At 39.8% G+C, this 19213-nt stretch overlaps 1 protein-coding gene and 1 non-coding gene across 3 annotated transcripts in view; both read left to right on the top strand.

Moving 5' to 3' along the window:
* PLOD2 (procollagen-lysine,2-oxoglutarate 5-dioxygenase 2) overlaps positions 1-19213 on the top strand; it is a 197062-nt gene that overhangs the window by 77813 nt on the left and 100036 nt on the right. For both annotated transcript variants that reach the window (XM_073625894.1, XM_073625893.1), the window contains exons 4-5: positions 12351-12514; positions 16866-16978. In XM_073625894.1, coding sequence (XP_073481995.1) covers positions 12351-12514; positions 16866-16978 — 277 coding nt within the window. The remainder of the gene's footprint in view (positions 1-12350; positions 12515-16865; positions 16979-19213) is intronic.
* On the top strand, positions 468-602 carry LOC141141643 (U6atac minor spliceosomal RNA). Its single transcript, XR_012244184.1, has one exon. It is a non-coding gene; the product is annotated as a U6atac minor spliceosomal RNA (small nuclear RNA).

Here is a 19213-nt window from a genome sequence, read left to right as displayed (position 1 = left end):
GCCTAGAACATGACATCGTAACTGACAATCTTTGTTTTTTTTTTAAATTTAGCGTTCCTCCATTGTTCATTTCACCATTGTAACTTTAAATACCCCTGTAATTGACCTTATTAGTGTTCTAACAATCCTTTACAAGGCTTGGCAGATAATACTTTGTAGCTGACCTGTTTTACATTAGCAATATTCCCACACTAACTGAAGCCAAGTTCAGATTGTAGGGGTTCACAGTGAAATGCACTCTCCTATACATACAAGCATATACTGCCTTTATTGTTAATGTTTTTACTTACAAATGTATAATCGTATTTTATCTACTGTGAATGATCTTTCAGTGCCATAGTTTTCCAGGACTGTGCATACGTTTTTCAAACCAATTAGCCAAGACATGTAAACTTACATTTGTTGCAGAGGCATGCAGCAGTATGATGGAAAATCTCATCTGTAGTTCAGCCATAAAATGATTTTCCATGTCGTATGAATGGAAGAGAAGGTTACTACTTCCATGACAAATATCAAAAAGTTCCCTGTGGCCTTCACTGCACATGCCGTATACAGTTAAGACATTGCCATCTACTTTGTGGCTTATCTAACCATAGTTTTTTAGACGGTTGGGTTTGTCTGGTGATCTTTTAGGAGGACCAATGATTCAAACTGATATGTACTGCTATAGATTACATAAAAACAATGCAGCACCTTGTCTTTCCAGAGATTACCATCATTTGTCAACATGTGGCCTACAATCAGATATAATAGGTGGAATTTTTCACACTACAGGCCCATGTAAATACCTAACAGACATGGGAATAAGGATACATTTTTTTTCTTTAAACAAGTTTAAGAAACTTCAAAATTGGTCACACGTTGAAATCTTTTTTGAGTTAGGCTTTGTGAATACATGTATGGAATAAAACGCTCAAAACTGTTCTGGTAATTAAGCTAAACTTTTTAATGGGCAATAGAGGTTAAGCAAAAGAAAAACACGGGTCTTTAAACAATGCCTAAACAAACTGTGCTCTGTTAAAGTAATTTTGACGTAATTGTAGGATGCATATATAAATCTTCCTTTTATTGAATGCGTTTTCCAGCCCACTTGTCTCTAGGCAGTTAAACAATGGCCTTTACATGAACAGTAAGCTCCTGTGTAATAAAGACATCCAGATGAAGGCAGGTACAGCAGGATTGCTGGACAGTGAGATAACTGTTTTTAGTGTTTATTCATTCTGGCCTGTCTCACTGCGGCAACCACATCTTCTGTTTATCAGACTTCTCTTGTCCGCTTCTAGGAAGCTGACTTGGCCTGTAAGTGAAAATATCCAACTGCATTGAGCTGGGCGTTTCAAATATGTCTCAGCCTAATCAGATGATATATACAGGCAACAATCTGTGATTGGTCAGTCTTGTACTTAGAATTCAGGTTTAATTCTGAAAGCAACTGAAATGGATAAATTATAAGATAGCCTTTTTTAAGATGCTTATACAGTTTCCTTCTGTGGGGATGAAAAAGTTTAAGCACAAATCATTATATCCAACCCATATCATAAATGGGACTACATTCTACATATTTAATCCAGCCTACAGCTCTGTGAAATATTCTCTTAATCAGTCCTCTTGATGTAAAAAGCACTGGCTGTTTCTCACGTTAATGAGTAACTGACCAGGGATAATTATTAATAATATACTATATTACATTTAAAATTGCACACATTATTGACCTAAGACAGCGGTCCTCAAAAGAGCTAGCTAATTTCTCCACCTAAGTATGAAAAGAACCTAAAACGAGCACTGTCAAAGCCCTGATTGGACAATGTTATGATGACTTTACCCAGTCATGGCTCAGTGCTCATAGTCCCACCCCACACTATAAAAGGTTTCTTCCCACAGGAACCTTTTGCAGTATGTTGTTGGAGTGGAGAGCTACTTAGCTACTAGCGAGTTAGTGTGAGTATAGTGTAGTGCAATGTTTAACAGCATTACATTACATTTTAGTGCTATATACACATTTTTTTTTTTTTTTTTTTGGTTGCTGCATCTTCTTTTTTTTTTTTTTTTTTTTTTTTTTGATCCCCTGCATGTCCCCATTTTTTTTTTTAATTGTCAGCCGAAGTTTTTCTTATGCCACGTACACACGACTGGTTTTACCATTGGAATAAACTCCGAAGGTTTCTCCGATGGAACTCCGACGGAATTCCATTCATGCGGTCTTGGGTCAAACCAAAGTCCGACCAAAGTCCAACCGTCCAGAACGTGGTGATGTACAGCACGTACGGCGGGACTAGAAAAAGGAAGTTCACTAACCAGTAGCCAATAGCTTCCGTCTCGTACTTGCTTCAGAGCATGCATCGTTTTTGGTCCGTCGGAACAGCATACAGACGAGCAGTTTTCCCGATTAGGAATCGGTTCCGTCGGGAATATTTAGAACATGTTCTATTTCTAGGCCCGTCAGAATTTTCGAAAAAAAAAAAAAAAAAGTTTGAGGCGCACACACACGGTCGGAATAGACGATTAAAAGCTTCCGTCGGACTCTTTCTGTCGGACATTCTGCTTGTGTGTACACTGCTTTACTGTGAAGCTGGTGTCCCCCCCTTTTTTTAATTTTTTTTTTTTTATATAGTTTTTTCGATTTTGTCATCGGCAGTTCTCAATTTAAAGTGCATCAAACACCACTTTTCATTCAATAAAGTGCATTAAATCACCTGTTTCCTAGTATCTATTAAATTTGGATAATAAGCCCCCCCCCATCATGTTTGGGAGGCCAACAAGGAGAGGCAGACGTTCCCATGCCACTATGAGGGGGCCAGCAGTGTCTGTGTCCACAGGCAAAGGTGGATGTGGTCCATACTCAGGCAGGGCATGTTTGTCTGTGTTTAGTGATGTTGCCTGTGCTATCCAGCTTTGGCATGCAGAGGAGGTGGTGGACTGGCTTACTAATTCTGCCACCGTGTACACAGTTACTTCTGCCATAGTCCCACCATCATGCATGGAGGAGTCAGGTGAGTTTTTAAAACGCCACATCAGCCACTTGCTCCTTGACGATGCACAGGCATTATTTGATTCTGATGTTGGTTCTGAGGTAGAGGAAGGGAGTAACACGAGCCTGCACAGAGGGGAGAACACTAATAAACAAATTTGACAGTCATGTTCCCCCAGCCACAGCATATTGCCAAGTTGACTCCAGTGATGATGCAGATGGAAGGGATGATGATGATGAGGTCACCGACCCAACTTGAGTGCCTAATAGGGCAGAAGAGGAAAGTGAGGGGGAGGCGCAACCCCAATGAGGCAGGATGTCCTCCAGAGGCAGCCATCATGGAACAGTAGGGAGGAGTCACTCTATTCCATCAGATTGTAGAGATCTTCTCAGCCGGCCCACTTCCCATGGCTCAGCTGTGTGGGCCTTTTTTTAGTACACGTGCAGCCGATCACACTGTTGCAATTTGCAATCTCCACCGCAAGCAGATCAAGCATGGCAAAAACGCCAGCCATTTGGGTACCACGTGCTTGCAAAGGCATATAGCCTCCCACCACTCAGCCTGTTGGCAAGAGCCACACACAAGGGACACACTACTTCTCCTCACCTTTCATCTCTACCCCTGCTATATTTTAATGATGGTGACCTCTTGGCAGCCTCCTCTTACAGGGATGATGGTATAACAAGCAAATTTCTCTGCCCCAGCTGCTGCAGTGAAAAACAAAAATACACTCCCTGCCACCCACATGCCCAGCATCTAAATTCCAGCTTGATCAAATTGCTGGCTTTACAACTCCTGCCTTTTCTATCTGGTGGATTCAATTTACAGGTTCCCAGTCGCTATTTCTTTGCACGTAGTCCTCGACGCCCGGGGCTGTCAGCTTCAACATCCCATTGGCAGCGTATGCATCATATGGTGAATTATCTAGGGACAAAAACAGACACGGAGAGCTTTCCAGTAGACGCTCCACTGAGTTAGTCGGTCATGAGAATAGACTATTGGCCAGAACCTGCCCAGTATGCAATTGAGCTGCTGGGCTGCCCTGCATCCAGCGTGCTTTCCAAATGGGCATTCAGTGCTGCCAGAGGTTTTTCAACAGATAAGAGTGCGTCTGTCCACAGACTCCGTTGACCAACTGACATTTCTCAAAATGAATCGGTCCTAGATTAGCAGCAGCTATCAAGTCCCTGATGCCGATGTTGCTGATTAAATGTGTTTGGGATCTGAAATCTCTGCAAGACTGTCTAGGCTGCCTAGTTTTGTGGGTGTTGATTTTATCTTGAAGTAATCTTTTGGTATAGGTTCCATGGACACAATTAACACCCAAGGTCCAATTTTTTCGCACCTGTTTGACAGGTGCATATCATTTCAATTTTTTACAGCAAGGCCCATTCTTGCTTTCATCAAGAGGACCTTTGTAGAGTTACGGTGTGAAGGCACCAGCAACACCCAATTTTTTACGCACCTGTTACTTCTATCCAAAGTTGGCGAAACAGGCACCAGACGACATCTAAAAAAAAATCGTTAATGTGTTTTTTTCAGGCCTTTTTTTGCCTGTAACCTCCATGAGAAGGTTGCGACTTTTTAATTCTTGTGCCAATTCTTCAGGACAAGAAATGGGAAGATACATTATCCGTGGGACAGGAAGCCTTTTCGAATCTCGAAGGCCGGCCACACACTGTTCAAAACCAAATGTGTTATATTTTTTTAACCATTTTTACTTTATAAATAATGTCTATGCATCAACCCCTGAAGAGTGAGACTGAACTCATGAAACGTGTTGGGTCACTATAGATGCTATGACCCATTTACCATGGACTAATTGATTGCTGTATGTAACTGTGTAATGGATTTGTATATTTGGGCCAACTGTTTGGCATTATGACACCTTTTCCCAGTTCTATTGCTGGCATATACTCAAACTATGACCAAGCTCCGGGGGGGAGTGAAATGCATTGGGGGCGTGGCCTGGTTGGAGTCCAGGCTGAGGCTGCCACTCCATTCATTGCAGTAGGATACCATAGATTTCAATGGGTTACCCTTCCTTCCATATACTCAGCTCTACAGCGACTACACTTTCAAGTGCACTTGTAGTGCAAAGTGGATTTGCCTTTAGTAAATAACCCCCTATGTTTTTATTACTGACTGTGTGGCTCTCCATCTAAAGTCCCAAAGGGCAAAGCTCTGCATTTGTACATACATGGTTCGAATCGATAATGGGCAGGCTGAATGTACCAAGCTGATTGATCAATCAATTTGGTTACAACCAGCCCGCCAGATTCTCTTGAAATTATTGCTAGTGGCTGTTATAGCCGCTAGCGATAATTACAGTCTTTTCCCGGCGGGGTGGCTTCCCCCGCCCACCCCTACCCCCGCCAGGAGAAGACAATTGCTCGGCAGGAAGAATTCCCCTGTCAGCACTGTCTGTCTGTGTTGATGGGGGAGTTGTACGAAACCTGTGGTTGCAGGAAAGAACTTTGCACCGTGTGTTTGTATCTCTGTTAAGAACTTTCCTATCATTCCCTGGCCTGCAAAAAGACCTTTTTTTTGGGGGGGGGGGCCCTAATAATTATGGCCAAACGATGAATAAAAGGGTTGCAAGGACTTAAAACAAATTTACATTTAAAAACTATAAAATTATCTAGTAATTATGTAATTATCTAAACTCCTCACACTTCCCTGCACTCTGATTTATGTGTTGGATTATTATGAACATTTTTAACATTCCTGTAAGTGCATAAGTGTACCCAACTCCCTCTTGGAGACATGGATGAAATGCCTTATGATGAAAAATTGTGCACAATTAAGGGCCACGTTTCAGAATTTATATTTCCATTTCACAGATTTGTGCCCTTTCTAGATTATCATCGATGTGTGATTACTTTAAAGTCTTCGGTGGAAAAATCTGTATCTGCTTCTTGTTTCTCTGACAGGACTACAGTGCTAACATTGTCTAAAATAGATATAGCAACTGTTAGGAAGAAAACATCACCCTGAGCTCCTACATAAATACGCCTCCGCACCAAAGAGTCTGGCAGCCTTTTTTTTTTATAAAATAACTTGTGCCATGCATGTAACCTTTCATTGTTTTCATTGTTTTATATTAAAGATGAGTAAAGCTCAGATCTTTAATTTCTCTGAAATCTCAGTGAAAATCATGACATTTTGACAAAACATCATCAAGTAGGTGAAATGCAATGGAGTTATTAGGAAATGTAAAATTAAAGCATATCTTAATTCAAAAACTCAAAATGTAAGATTTTGCAGCTTTGCAGTTCTTTGCTGCATTAGTTTTTATTTTTTACTTTTTTTAATTTAAAATTTCACCTGGTAATACTGTGATAAAACACTTCCTGTATCTGTGGTGGGAGCCATGGTTGCCACCCACTTTACAGAAGAAAGATGAGATTGGTTTTAGTTTTGTCTCACTTGATGTGATAAGGAGACTACATTTCTGGCAAGATCAACAGATATTTTCTGTAGATGAAAATATTCTTGGCTTGAAAAATAAAACAAAATGCACCCACTACCTCTTATGATAAGCTGCAAAATATATTTAATTTTTGAGTGTATATATTCTTTAAGGTGCTTTTTTGTTTTTTAATGGGCTTTAAATTGCTATTGAGGGTTACAGACGGTCATTTCAACTGTCCTGTACTCATTCTTATGTCAAAACACACTCCCTTGAATTCATAAAAACTTCTTTTCAAAGCGGCTCCCATGTGTTCTAAAAGTGGTGCAACTTGCGTCAAATGAATGTACCTCAGTCCATATTCCCAACGCACGCTTTCCTGGAATGCACTTAATGACCAGGCCTATTTTTGTAAACTTGTTGTTTACAAGTTAAAATCAGTTTTTTTTTCTAGAAAATTACTTAGAACCCCCAAACATAATATATATATTTTTTCAAACACCCTAGAGAATAAAATGGCGACCATTGCAATACTTTGTCATACTGTATTTGCGCAGCGGTCTTGCAAGCGCAATTTTTTTGGAAAAAATACACTTTTTTGCATTAAAAAATTAGACAACAGTAAAGTTAGCCCAATTTTCTATATTGTGAAAGATAATGTTACGCCGAGTAAATTGATACCCAACAGGTCATGCTTCAAAATTGCACCCACTCGTGGCATGGCAACAAAATTTGACCCTTAAAAATCTCCATAGGCGACGTTTAGAAATTTCTACAGGTTACCAGTTATGTGTTAGAGGAGGTATTGGGCTAGAATTATTGCTCTCGCTCGAACGATCGCGGCAATACCTCACGTGTGGTTTGAACACCGTTTTAATATGCTGGCGCGATATATGTATGCGTTCGTTTCTGCACATGAGCTTGGTGGGCCGGGGCGCTTTACAAAAAAAAAATAATAAAATGTTGTGTCCCTTTAATTTCTATTACAAGGAATGTAAACCTCCCTTGTGATAGAATAAAAGCATGACAGGACCTCTTTAATGTGAGGTCTGGGATCAAAAAGACCTCAGATCTCACCTTTACACTTAAAAGCTTACACTTATAAAATAAATGTCCTTTTTTTTTTTTTTTTTTTTAATTTATTTTTTTTCAATTAAAAAAAAAAAAAAAAAAAAAAAAAAAACCTTTAACCACTTGAGGTCCGGGCCATAGCTGAATGACGGCTACAGCGCGGACCTCAATTTCCGGGAGGCCGTCATGGGACGTCCTCCCCTGTGCACGCGCTGTGATCACAGATCCGAGTAAGGGGCCGGTCCTGGCCCCTTACCATGTGATCAGCTGTCAGCCAATGACAGCTGATCACATGATGTAAACAAAAGCTCGGTGATCGGTTTTGTTTTCTCCTCACGCTGACAGCGTGAGGAGGAAAAAAAAGCCGATCACCGACTTATGTCAAAGGGACAACAGTCCCGAAGAGGAAGGAGGCACATATGTCTCATCTGTGCCTGCAAGTGCCATCTTTCATTGCCACCTGCCAGTGCCCACAGTGCCCAGCAGTGCCACATATCAATGCCCACAAGTGCCACCTATCAATGCCCACAAGTGCCACCTATCAATGCCCACCAGTGGTGCCAATCAGTGCCACCTAGCAGTGCTGCCATCAATCAGTGCCCAATCAGTGCCCATCACTGCCACCTATCGGTGCCCATCAGTGCCGCCTCATCAGCGTACATCAATGAAGGAGAAAAATTACCTGTTTGCAAAATTTTATAACAAAATATAAAAAATATATATATATATATATATATATATATATATATATATATATATATATATATATATATATATATATATATATATATATATATATATATATATATATATATATATATATATATATATATATATATATATTTTTTATATTTTGTTATAAAATTTTGCAAACAGGTAATTTTTCTCCTTCATTGATGTACGCTGATGAGGCGGCACTGATGGGCATATATATATATATATTTCTTTTTTTTTCAAATTCTGTCTTTTTCAATTTTTTTAACAAAAACTAAAAACCGCAGAGGTGATCAAATACCATCAAAAGAACGCTGTATTTGTGGGAAAAAATAATAAAAATTTAATTTGGGTACAGTGTTGTATGACCGCGCAAATGTCATTCTAAGTACGACAGCGTTAAAAGCTGAAAATTGGTCTGGACAGGAGGGGGGTTTAAGTGCCCAGTAAGCAAGTGGTTAAGACCATTGGGTGGAAGTGACGTGTGACGTTTGATGTCACTTCTATCATCCAATGGTATGGAGGCAAGTGGGGGACATCTTTCCCTCACTCTACTCCATGCCTTAGAGGGGAAAGGATCCGATCGCCTCCGCCGCTACCGACGGCTTCAGTAAGTGGTGGAGATCACCGGGGAGCTGCGGTAAGGGGGGCACCTCTCCCATCGCCAATAAAAGTGATCTTCTGGCGAGTCCGCCGCAGTGGCCACTTTTATCTGAAAACGGACCGCCCGCTGTTTAAAAAGATATCGGGGTTATGGTAGCTATATGCTGCCATAATCCCGGTATTCAACGTCAAACAGCTGGTCTGTAAGTGGTTAAGGTACTGGGTGCTGTAGCGTGGCTGCATGATCCCAGTGTGCCTGTGTTCATTATTGCTATGTGTTAGAAATCTCACATTTTTGCTATGCGTTAGAAATCTCTTATAAATTGACAACTTTATGTAAATAAAATAAAAGCGTTTTTCATTTTCTTTCCACATTTTCCAAAGACATTTGCTTTCCAAAATGGGGTCATTTTGTGGGCGTTTCCATTGTCCTAGTGCTCCAGGGCCTTCAAAAGTGTGAAAGTGTGATAGGTAGTCATGACATTAGATGGGTAATTTTATGCTCCCAGAATGCTTGAAGGTGCTGCTTGAATGCTGGGCATCTGTATGTGGCCAGGCTGTGGAAAAGTCTCACACATGTGGTCTCGCCATACTCAGGAGGAGTATTAGAATGTGTGTTGGGGTGTAATTGCAAGTATGCCTATGGAGTGCGTGAAAAAAAACTTGTAAATATGACAATTTTGCGGCAAAAAAAAAAAAAAAGTTTTCATTTTCCAAAGCATTGTGGGAAAAAAATTGCAACTTCAAAAAATTCACTATGCCTCTTACTAGATACTTTGAATACTTTGGACTGTCGTCTTTCCAAAAAGGGGGTATTTGTATTTTATTGACATTTTAGGGCCTCAAGAAATGAGAGGCCATCAGTACATCAATTTTCAATGATACGTAGCATAGCTTGTAGACTCTAGAACTTTCACACAAACCAATTATACACTTATCAGAATTTGTTTTACCAAAGACATGTAGCAGAATACATTCTGGCCTTCATTTTATGACAAAGTTTGATTTTATTGGATTTCTTTTAAAACCAAAAGTAGAAAATATTTTTTTTTTCAAAATGTTTGCTCTTTTTTCGCTTGTATCACAAAGAATAAAAAACCCAGTGGTGAATAAATACCACCAAAAGAAAGCTTCATTTGTGTGAATAAAATGATAAAAATTTCATTTGGGTACAGTGTAGCATGACTGAGTAATTGTCATTCAAAGTGCGAGAGCACTGAACGCTGAAAATTGGTCTGGGAAGGAAGGGGGTGAAAGTGCCCAGTAGGAAAATGCAGACAGTGGGGGGGGGGGGGGGGGGGGGGAGACAGTACACAAATTATTAAATAAATTTGACACCAAAAAAAAATACAAAGCGCATGAAATAAACTAAGCTATCCAAAATATACCCCTCTATATTTAGAGGGTTTTCTTCCTTAAAGTGGGTATATTTTTATTTTCCAAACAAATTTTGTCTTTGCTTCTCTGTGGGCAAGATTTAGGATCCTTGCACACAGGCGTTGTCATTTACTGATGTTTACTCAGGAACTTGTGACGCCCATGTTCAAGGTGGTCAAAAACTGTGTAATGTTGAGTATAGGCGAGTAAAGGTGCGTAAGCTTGTAGACAAGTAAAATTCTTCTTCATCGACAGTATTGTAATATACTCATTTATACTCACGTCAACATGCTTAGACGAGCAAACATGCATATGAGTAAATTAAACTCATATGTAAAATTTTCTATTTTGGTTTTACTGCTCTGTACCCAGAGTTTTTATTACTGATCTTTTCTCAGCTGTGTTCAGTCTCTCATAGTAGACAATGCATCTAATTTCAGATCAGTAAAAAACTCAGCATTTTTTACTCCTCCCATGTGCAAGAGGCCTAGGATTTTTCACTTTTGCTGAAATTGGTAATTTTGTGAGAAAAGCAATTTGGGCAACCCAAACTGATACTGCAAAACCAGTCAGATTCAAGCTTTCAGTGAATGCAGTCAGATTTGCCTACAGTTTGGAGGAGTATAACCACTTTGGACATTTTTGGCACATCTTTTTGCTTGTACATACAAGAACTTTCATGTTTTACTGAATACTGGATTGGCACTGCCACTAACTGCCATCCTATTTACACACAGAATTCATTTTTTTTGCCATGTTATTTCAATCCACTAGGAGCTGCATGTAGGCAGCCCATGTAACTCTGTGGGGATGCAGTGGCTGTACGGATACAGCTGCTTGTCCAGATTTGAAAACCCCTAGTGACAGTGTCTGTCTGCCTGCTATGTCCCCACAGTTACATAGACTGCCTACCTGCGGAAGGACAATTGATATCATAGTGCTAGCATCTCCAGCGAAAAATTTAAACCAGAAGATCTCTTTATGAATATATGCCAATGCATACACAATTCAAATTTTGTAAGCTCAGTGGAGTATGGTTTGACGCTGTTACTGGTAACGAATTTTGTGTACTACAAATACTGTCTGTTTGCAAACAAGCCTGAATCTATAGTGGAAGTTTTCTTCTTATCAGAATCTTCTATGGACATATTTTTTCGATATGCATAGGTCTGAAGCTTTGTAATTTCACTTGGTATTATATGGCTTTGCGATTACCAAGGAATCATAGGTGTGCGCAGTCTAATGCATTAGGGTGTGTACCCTTAAGCTCAAACACACATGCATGTGTATGTATCTACATATATATGACCCCAGCACATCGATCTCCCTTCTGGCACAGTGAAAGAGAAAAGGATAAACACTTCTCTTATGGCAGAGCCGGTAAGAGGGAGATCTTTCCCATGATCCTGTTGCTACACAGAACGATAACACTAATGTGCATGGGGGGATTAGGGTGTGCCTGGGCACACCCGGCACACTCTGTGGGCACGCCTATGCAAGGAATCCATTCGTATTTGGAAACAAGCTTCTTACACTCGATCAAGTTTATTTTGTGTACATCTGGGCAAAATTATATCTGTGGATTGTTGGGTACTTCCATTCTTTCCTGCCAGTATGTGCTCTATAAACGATAAAAGAAATGGTATCAGCACAATATGACTTGCGTATAAATTTCCTGTGCACATCTGTTGGATATTTTATTTCTTCTCCAGAGGATATCATGGAATGAAAATTTGCTGAGTGACAGCCGATTAGGCAGCTCACTTGTGTTTTGAATATTTTGATGTGATACGCTTGTAGAGTGATGGCCAATGTTTTTACATGCATCATCTTTAGAATAGCTAGTGTTAATTTTATTTGCACACATGCCATTTGATAATATTTTTACTGCTGACCAGTGGACAAGCATTTGAAAGGGTGGTGGTGTTACCATGGTTTAGTTATTTCTTTGATATTTTTGACTATTATTATCAATATTTTTTCTTCATGTGATGGTTTGTTGAGTCTATTGGGAATTTATGAATTTCATGATCAGTTTTGCAAAACTCATTCTTCTCATCTCTAATTTATATGGAGTAGAAAGGACAGAATTGTATAGTATTCAGAACATGCATTGATGATTCATAGACTATTACCTTTGCTTTGTAAAAGGAGTTTAATATAACCCCACAGTTAAAATATTTTTTTTTTTTTTTTTTTACTAGTTATGATGTCATCTTTTCTGGAGGCCCTGAAGAATTGCTCACAAAATTCCAGCAAACAAAGCACAAGGTTGTATTTGCTGCAGAAGCATTAGTCTGGCCTGACAAGAGATTAGCGGACAAGTACCCCGTGGTGCGCAGTGGGAAACGATTTCTTAACTCAGGAGGTAACCTTTTTTTGTGCTAACTCCATGCTATTCTTAACCAAATTTAATTCCATAAGTAAAACAAAAATTCTGCCAGGAGACAATTTCAGTGTTAACATATATTATGCTTTCTTTGTACAGATAAGACAGGTTAAACTCCATTGCGAGTCAGAGTATTTTCACTATAGTAAAATCTGGTGGTCTCTAAGCACCTCACTTTCAGGTTATTCCTTAAATTGTATGTCAGGGCAAAAAATACAAAAACAAAAAAAGTACACATTTTCAATATGTGCACACTTCCCCGTGTTTTTTTAAAATTTAATTTAAAAACACTGCAAGTACAGAAATGTACATGTTGATCTGCTATATATCAGTGTGCTCCTAACTTCCTGTTGGGGCTGACAACACTGTGTCATTTCTGCACTAAAATCTCAACACGTTTTCAACCCTGCCTGCTGGACTACATAGTTCTAACTATCCCCACCCCTACTCCCTCTTCACATCCATACATTGAGTATTTAGTTCCCAGCAAAACAGTGCTGCTTTCACCCTCGCAAGTCTGCTCACACATTGTGTATAGGGAAATAGCTTGTGAGATATGTAGTTGTGGAAGGTATGCCTGTGTAAATCACCAAAATATACAAGGAGGTGTTCTGTAGATCACCAAAGGGAACTGGGAGAACTGATCACTTTGATTTGTAAAAGCTTAATCACACTTGAGTTAATGGCCGGTGTTAAAGTGGAACTTCACAAAAAAGGGGAGTTTCCACTCCCCCCCCCCCCCCCAATATTTGGCACCTAATTTTTGGGGGGAGCAGGTATCTGGTTATGACAGGTTGTCTAGGCAATTCGAGCTGAAATTCTCCTTCTCCCCTCCCTGCCCACACCAGTCCCAGAAGACTGCAGGACCAGTCACAAGGCGCAATTCTATGGAGCTGCCCACAGTTGAGATGCCTGCATCAGTCACAGAATACCGGTGAAGGAACCGACTGGATCCATCACTGGATCCTGGGACAGATGAGTGGCTCTTTATTAGAATTCAGTCGCTACAGTTTTATAACTACTGACTTCATTTTTACAAAGAACCACTTTTAAATATTAACAATGCTTCCCAAACACTTTGCATAATCTTGCAAGTGTAAGGAAATGTTAATACAAGTTCATTGTTTAAACAAGTGTTTAGTTGCTTCACATCACTGCTTAGACTTGGTGACTGCAAGCAGTGCTTGGAAGGAGTTGAAACGTCTGGACGCTTCCTGTATTAGAAGTCAATGGGAATGCGTCTCAATTCCTGTATAATATTTTGGAACTGTTTAATAAGTTTCGTATGTTGACTTTCTATGATTCTGTAAAAATAGTTAAGCTAACTAGTTGCTACAGGCATAAAAAATGAAAGAGGTGCTTGGTTAATGCTGCAAGAAAAAGCTCATAAAAACTAGCCCTATAGCCTAGTAACCACGGGCCCATTGGCCCATTGTCGCAGTTCTATAAAAAACGGCCGACATTCGGTTCGACAGAAGCCTGCCAAGCATCCTTGAAAACCAGCAACCGACCGCCTCCCGATCAGTGCTCTCAGCCAGTGGGTCCCCTTGTCAGAACACAATAGCTCAGCGGGGGAGATCGCTGTACTAAGGTTAGTTCGTTAGTACAGCGGCCATGACCAGAGACTATTGGTGTGTACCAGGCTTAAGGATCATTGAGCTGCGTTGGCAATTGCCTTATGTCCTATTGTTTCAGTTTACACCAACATTCTTTGTTGGTGTACAATGATTTACGTAAGACCGATTTTTATTTTTACACAACACAACGTCATTCAGGAGCCGCCACATGTTATGTCCAAGGTCACAAGAACGCCACGCATAGCAGTAATTTTTTTTTTTTTTTTTTATCCAAATGGTATAATCAATATATTGCACATAAAAGGTTAAAAAGTATTGCCAGCTTGCCAAATCAGAACAAAGCAATCGCCTACCCTTAGACAGCAGAGTCAGGGGTATATTCAGACCTGGTCTCATGGTATAGAGGACTACTCCTGGATGACAACTCTGTGGCTGCTTATGAGCAGAGTGAATTTCCATGTCTGCCAGGGCTCAGTCTGCGAGAACTGTGGACCGGAAGTGACATGGGTGGTAACCTGGATGTGATGTCACGGGCTGGTGGAAACACTCCAAAGGAAAACTGCTGGAAGGGTAGATCGCTGGATGTTCTGGCAGCAATTAATCACAAGTAGATGGAATGATGATAAAAGCCAATTGTCTTGACCACATGTTTTAGGGCATGCCCCTTTCCTGGGTCACCACCCTTGTCACTTCCGGTCCACAGTTCTCGCGGACTGAGCCCTGGTAGACACCAGAAATTCACTTTGATCATAAGCCGCCACAGAGTTGTCATCCAGGATTAGTTCCCCATACCATGAGACTAGGTCTGGATACACCCCTGATTCCGCTGTATGAGAGTATGTGATTGCTTTGTTCCAATTTAGCAAGCTGGCAATACTTTTTAACCTTTTTGTGTGCAATATATTAACTATACCATGTGGATGAATACACTGTTTTATACTGCTATGCCTGGCCTTCTTGTGACCTTGGAGATGACATGTAATGCTCCTGAATGACTTTGTTTTGTGGATTCCTCATACATGTTCATATGAGCAGTGAGCTGCCTGTTGTGGATCTTCTCATAAGCCATCATTCAATTTGTGACCCTAGCGTCCCTGCCATGCGTTTGCTTTATTTTTACACAGTATATTAAAATGTACTGCACAGCATTGCAGCGTTCTGCAGTGCAAAGAGTTGAATGAAATGCCATTGTGTGGCATTTCAATAAAAATAAAAACAAAAAAAGGCAAGCTGTTGAATGTGTGATGGCAAAGGCAAGCAAGACATCACACTGCCCCTATGCAACGCACACCAGTAGGTGTGCTCTCTGCATAACACTTGTCAGCTGGTGTGAATTGTCAAAGCTTTACCAAAACTACATGGCAGAGGAATAGGTATACATTTTTAAAAACTTGTGGGTTTGCAACACTAGGGTTAATGGTTCTATCGCCATCAAGAATATTATCAGCCTGAAGTTTGTATGGGTCCATATGTTTATATGGGTTTCTTTCGGGTGCTCTGGTTTTCTCCCACAACCCAAAAACATATTGGTAGGTTTATTGGCTTGCCAAGTTGACCTTAATGAGTGTTGGCCTGTGTACAATTGTGGTAGATACATTCAATTGTATGTTTTTTGAAGGGGGGGGGGGGGGTGTAAAGACTGATGTGAATGCTGCTGTCAAAAAAATGACAATACTAAATATATGTGTAAAGCAAAAGTCTATTTCTTTTTGCTATTTTTTTGTCAGGGTCCGTAAGGTGCCGTAACATAATGGAAATGCAGGATCTTGTAAAACTAAAATGCTTTGTGTTGGTCAGCATATCACTTTTGCTTTCTTGCTATTCTTGGTTATTTAGAACAACAGTCGAGCTATACTTTCAAATTACCAAGTTCCCCTTAAATTACCACCTTCAGTGAAATTGCTAGCCAGGAAGAACTAAGCTGGGTTTGGATCTTGCTCAAAGTTTAAACAGAGTGCTTGTACTGTGAATGCATGGAACGCATAACTGCACAGCCTGCAATCAGTCTATGTTGACCTTTTCTCTGGGACTCCTGGCTGAAACACAGAGGTTTTCATAGCTGCCTTTCTCTATTTATCATGCTTCATTTGAATCTCCGGTGAAGCTTCCCACATATTAACCCTGTATTCTCTAGAGTCTAATCTGTCTCCATTTTAGACGTAATTAAATCCATAACGTGTCAAGAAGTTTATATGGGGTAAAGCTTGTAACTAGGGATTAGAACAGTTTGTTTTATTATTTTATGTGTTAGCAGTCAGTAGTTGGATCTGTTATTGCTAATTATACCTTTATGGATTATTAGAACCAGACATTTTAGTGTGCCAAAATGTGCCAGAACTGCATGCTGGCACCTCCTGACACCGATATAATTTGTGTCCCACAATCTGCTGCAGATGCCTAAACATTTTTTACCTTAATACAAGGAATGCATTAAGATAAAACAATGTTTAGGCTTTATAACCTCTTTAATACCATGATTGTTGGGATAATGACTATCTGACTGAAAAGCTGTGCTCTCAACTGTGCGTTCTACAAAACCAGCAGTGCCCTCAGTAGATAGGCATATTATTCTTTAAGTAAGAACCCACCATTCAAGAAATATTTAGCAGGAGTAGTTTATTAACCCAACAGTGCTTTTAATTTTTTGTAAAATATGCTTTAATGTAACTTTTTCACAAATTCAACTGTTCCATACTTAATTTTTTAGTGCAGTTACTTATGCTACAATACTCAAGTAAATATTTTTATTCCAGGATTTATTGGCTATGTACCCAATATACAACACATTGTACAACAATGGACATTGCAAGATAATGACGATGATCAGCTTTTCTACACCAAAGTTTATCTTGACGTGCTTCAACGGGTAAGACAGAGAATATATATTGCATCTATTGGCTTTAATATTCCTTTACAAATATTTAGATTTTTGGACACCTTGTCATAGTCAAACATTTTAAGCCAGTCTTGTGATGAGGTGTTATGTCCTTGTGAATTGCTGGTTAATCTTCTTGCTGGCATAATTATGGATTCCCACTAGTTCCTTTGATGCTGTAACTTAATTCCCATGGTATACTTTATCAGCAAGACTTTTTTGTTAGAGAATGGTAGGTGGCAGGTACTTGTATTCCCCCCCCCCCCCCCCCCCACCAACTGCCCCTGAACCCCAAGGGAGAGAAGTAAAGAGGTGCACAAAATGTCACACCAAATGGTTAGTGTGGTCAGGTCTCTGAACTGCATATCGCACGAGGTGCAAGGTTTGGCAATGCGTAACACAGAAATTGCTATAAACAGGGGAATTGGCGCTGTCCGGCTATATGTGCATTAAATAATGATTCCTACATGTAGAAAAAATAATAAAAAATAATAAAACATTTAATATGCGTGTGACCAATGTGTTGTGGGAGCTATTAAAGTGTAAACAACACTCCCAACAGGTGTTAGAATAATAAAGTGCAACTTGCTCCTGAGATAAATATATATGTGCCAATTTCTCAATAAGAACCAACTGCCTATCTATGTATAGAAATGTGCCCAACAGTAAAAACAAGAACTCCGAAATAAACACTTATGGCAATAAAACAGTATTGGCAGTAAAGAACAAACAATTATGACAGTAAAAAATCCCCAGCATGTGTGCATAAGAGTCCAACAAAGCAATGTGTGAAAGGTAAAGAAAATATATATGTGAAAAACAACAAAAATGTATAAAGCAGTAAGTGTCCAAAATCAAAGTCCTAAAGTGTATCCTTTTGGTGAAAAAAAACGTGATTTCAGCATTGACTGGTGTTGTCCCCGTCCTTCACTGCACCCCCACTCGTGCTTACACTCACCGGACTGCCTAAACCCTGCAGGGGTAAAAGGCATATGTGGAAAATCCTGCGATGGCAAAGTCCAGGAAGCGGTCCTCCATCCAGGGGTGTTTATCCTTCTCTGATGTTTTTGTATCCCCAAATGTTAAACATCACTTACATTTGGGGATACAAAAACATCAGAGAAGGATAAACACCCCTGGATGGAGGACCGCTTCCTGGACTTTGCCATCGCAGGATTTTCCACATATGCCTTTTACCCCTGCAGGGTTTAGGCAGTCCGGTGAGTGTAAGCACGAGTGGGGGTGCAGTGAAGGACGGGGACAACACCAGTCAATGCTGAAATCACGTTTTTTTCACCAAAAGGTTACACTTTAGGACTTTGATTTTGGACACTTACTGCTTTATACATTTTTGTTGTTTTTCACATATATATTTTCTTTACCTTTCACACATTGCTTTGTTGGACTTTTTTATGCACACATGCTGGGGATTTTTTACTGTCATAATTGTTTGTTCTTTACTGCCAATACTGTTTTATTGCCATAAGTGTTTATTTCGGAGTTTTTGTTTTTACTTTTGGGCACATTTCTATACATGCATAGGCAGTTGGTTCTTATTGAGAAATTGGCACATATATATTTATCTCAGGAGCAAGTTGCACTTTATTATTCTAACACCTGTTGGGAGTGTTGTTTGCACTTTAATAGCTCCCACAATACATTGGTCACACGCATATTAATTGTTTTATTATTTTTTATTATTTTTTCTACATGTATGCCTCCTTTTTTCTTACACTTGTAGGAATCATTATTTAATGCACATATAGCCGGACAGCGCCAATTCCCCTGTTTATAGCAATTTCTGTACACTGGATTTCACGTAGGTGATTTTCATTTTTAGGGGGGCAGCAGTCCTTCCTTGTTCCTATTCTCCTAAGCGTGGAATATCGTCACCCATTCAATGCGTAACACAGAGTAAAGGGCTCAGTAGTGCATATCGCATACCAGAGAGACCAGGAAGAAGTCTGAGCTGCTGGAATAGGCATGCTGTCGTCACTTGTAAACACAGGAGCCACCAGAGGAAATGAGTAGAGCAGTAAACATAGTACGCTTTCTAATACAAAATACCATGAAAATACAGCACAGCTACTAGAAACAAGTATTGGCCTACCTGGATTTTCATTGTTTGGTAAATTGGAGCTTTTTTTTTTTTTTTTTTTAATGGCTTGTAAATTGATCAGTTTTAGCCATTGTGCATACACAGTTGGGGCGGGAAGTTTTGCAATG

Source organism: Aquarana catesbeiana, linkage group LG04 (genome assembly GCF_042186555.1).
Source record: "Aquarana catesbeiana isolate 2022-GZ linkage group LG04, ASM4218655v1, whole genome shotgun sequence".
Lineage (NCBI taxonomy): Eukaryota > Metazoa > Chordata > Amphibia > Anura > Ranidae > Aquarana > Aquarana catesbeiana.
The sequence above is the reverse complement of the archived record's forward strand: the minus strand, read 5'-3'. Positions and strand labels throughout refer to the sequence as shown.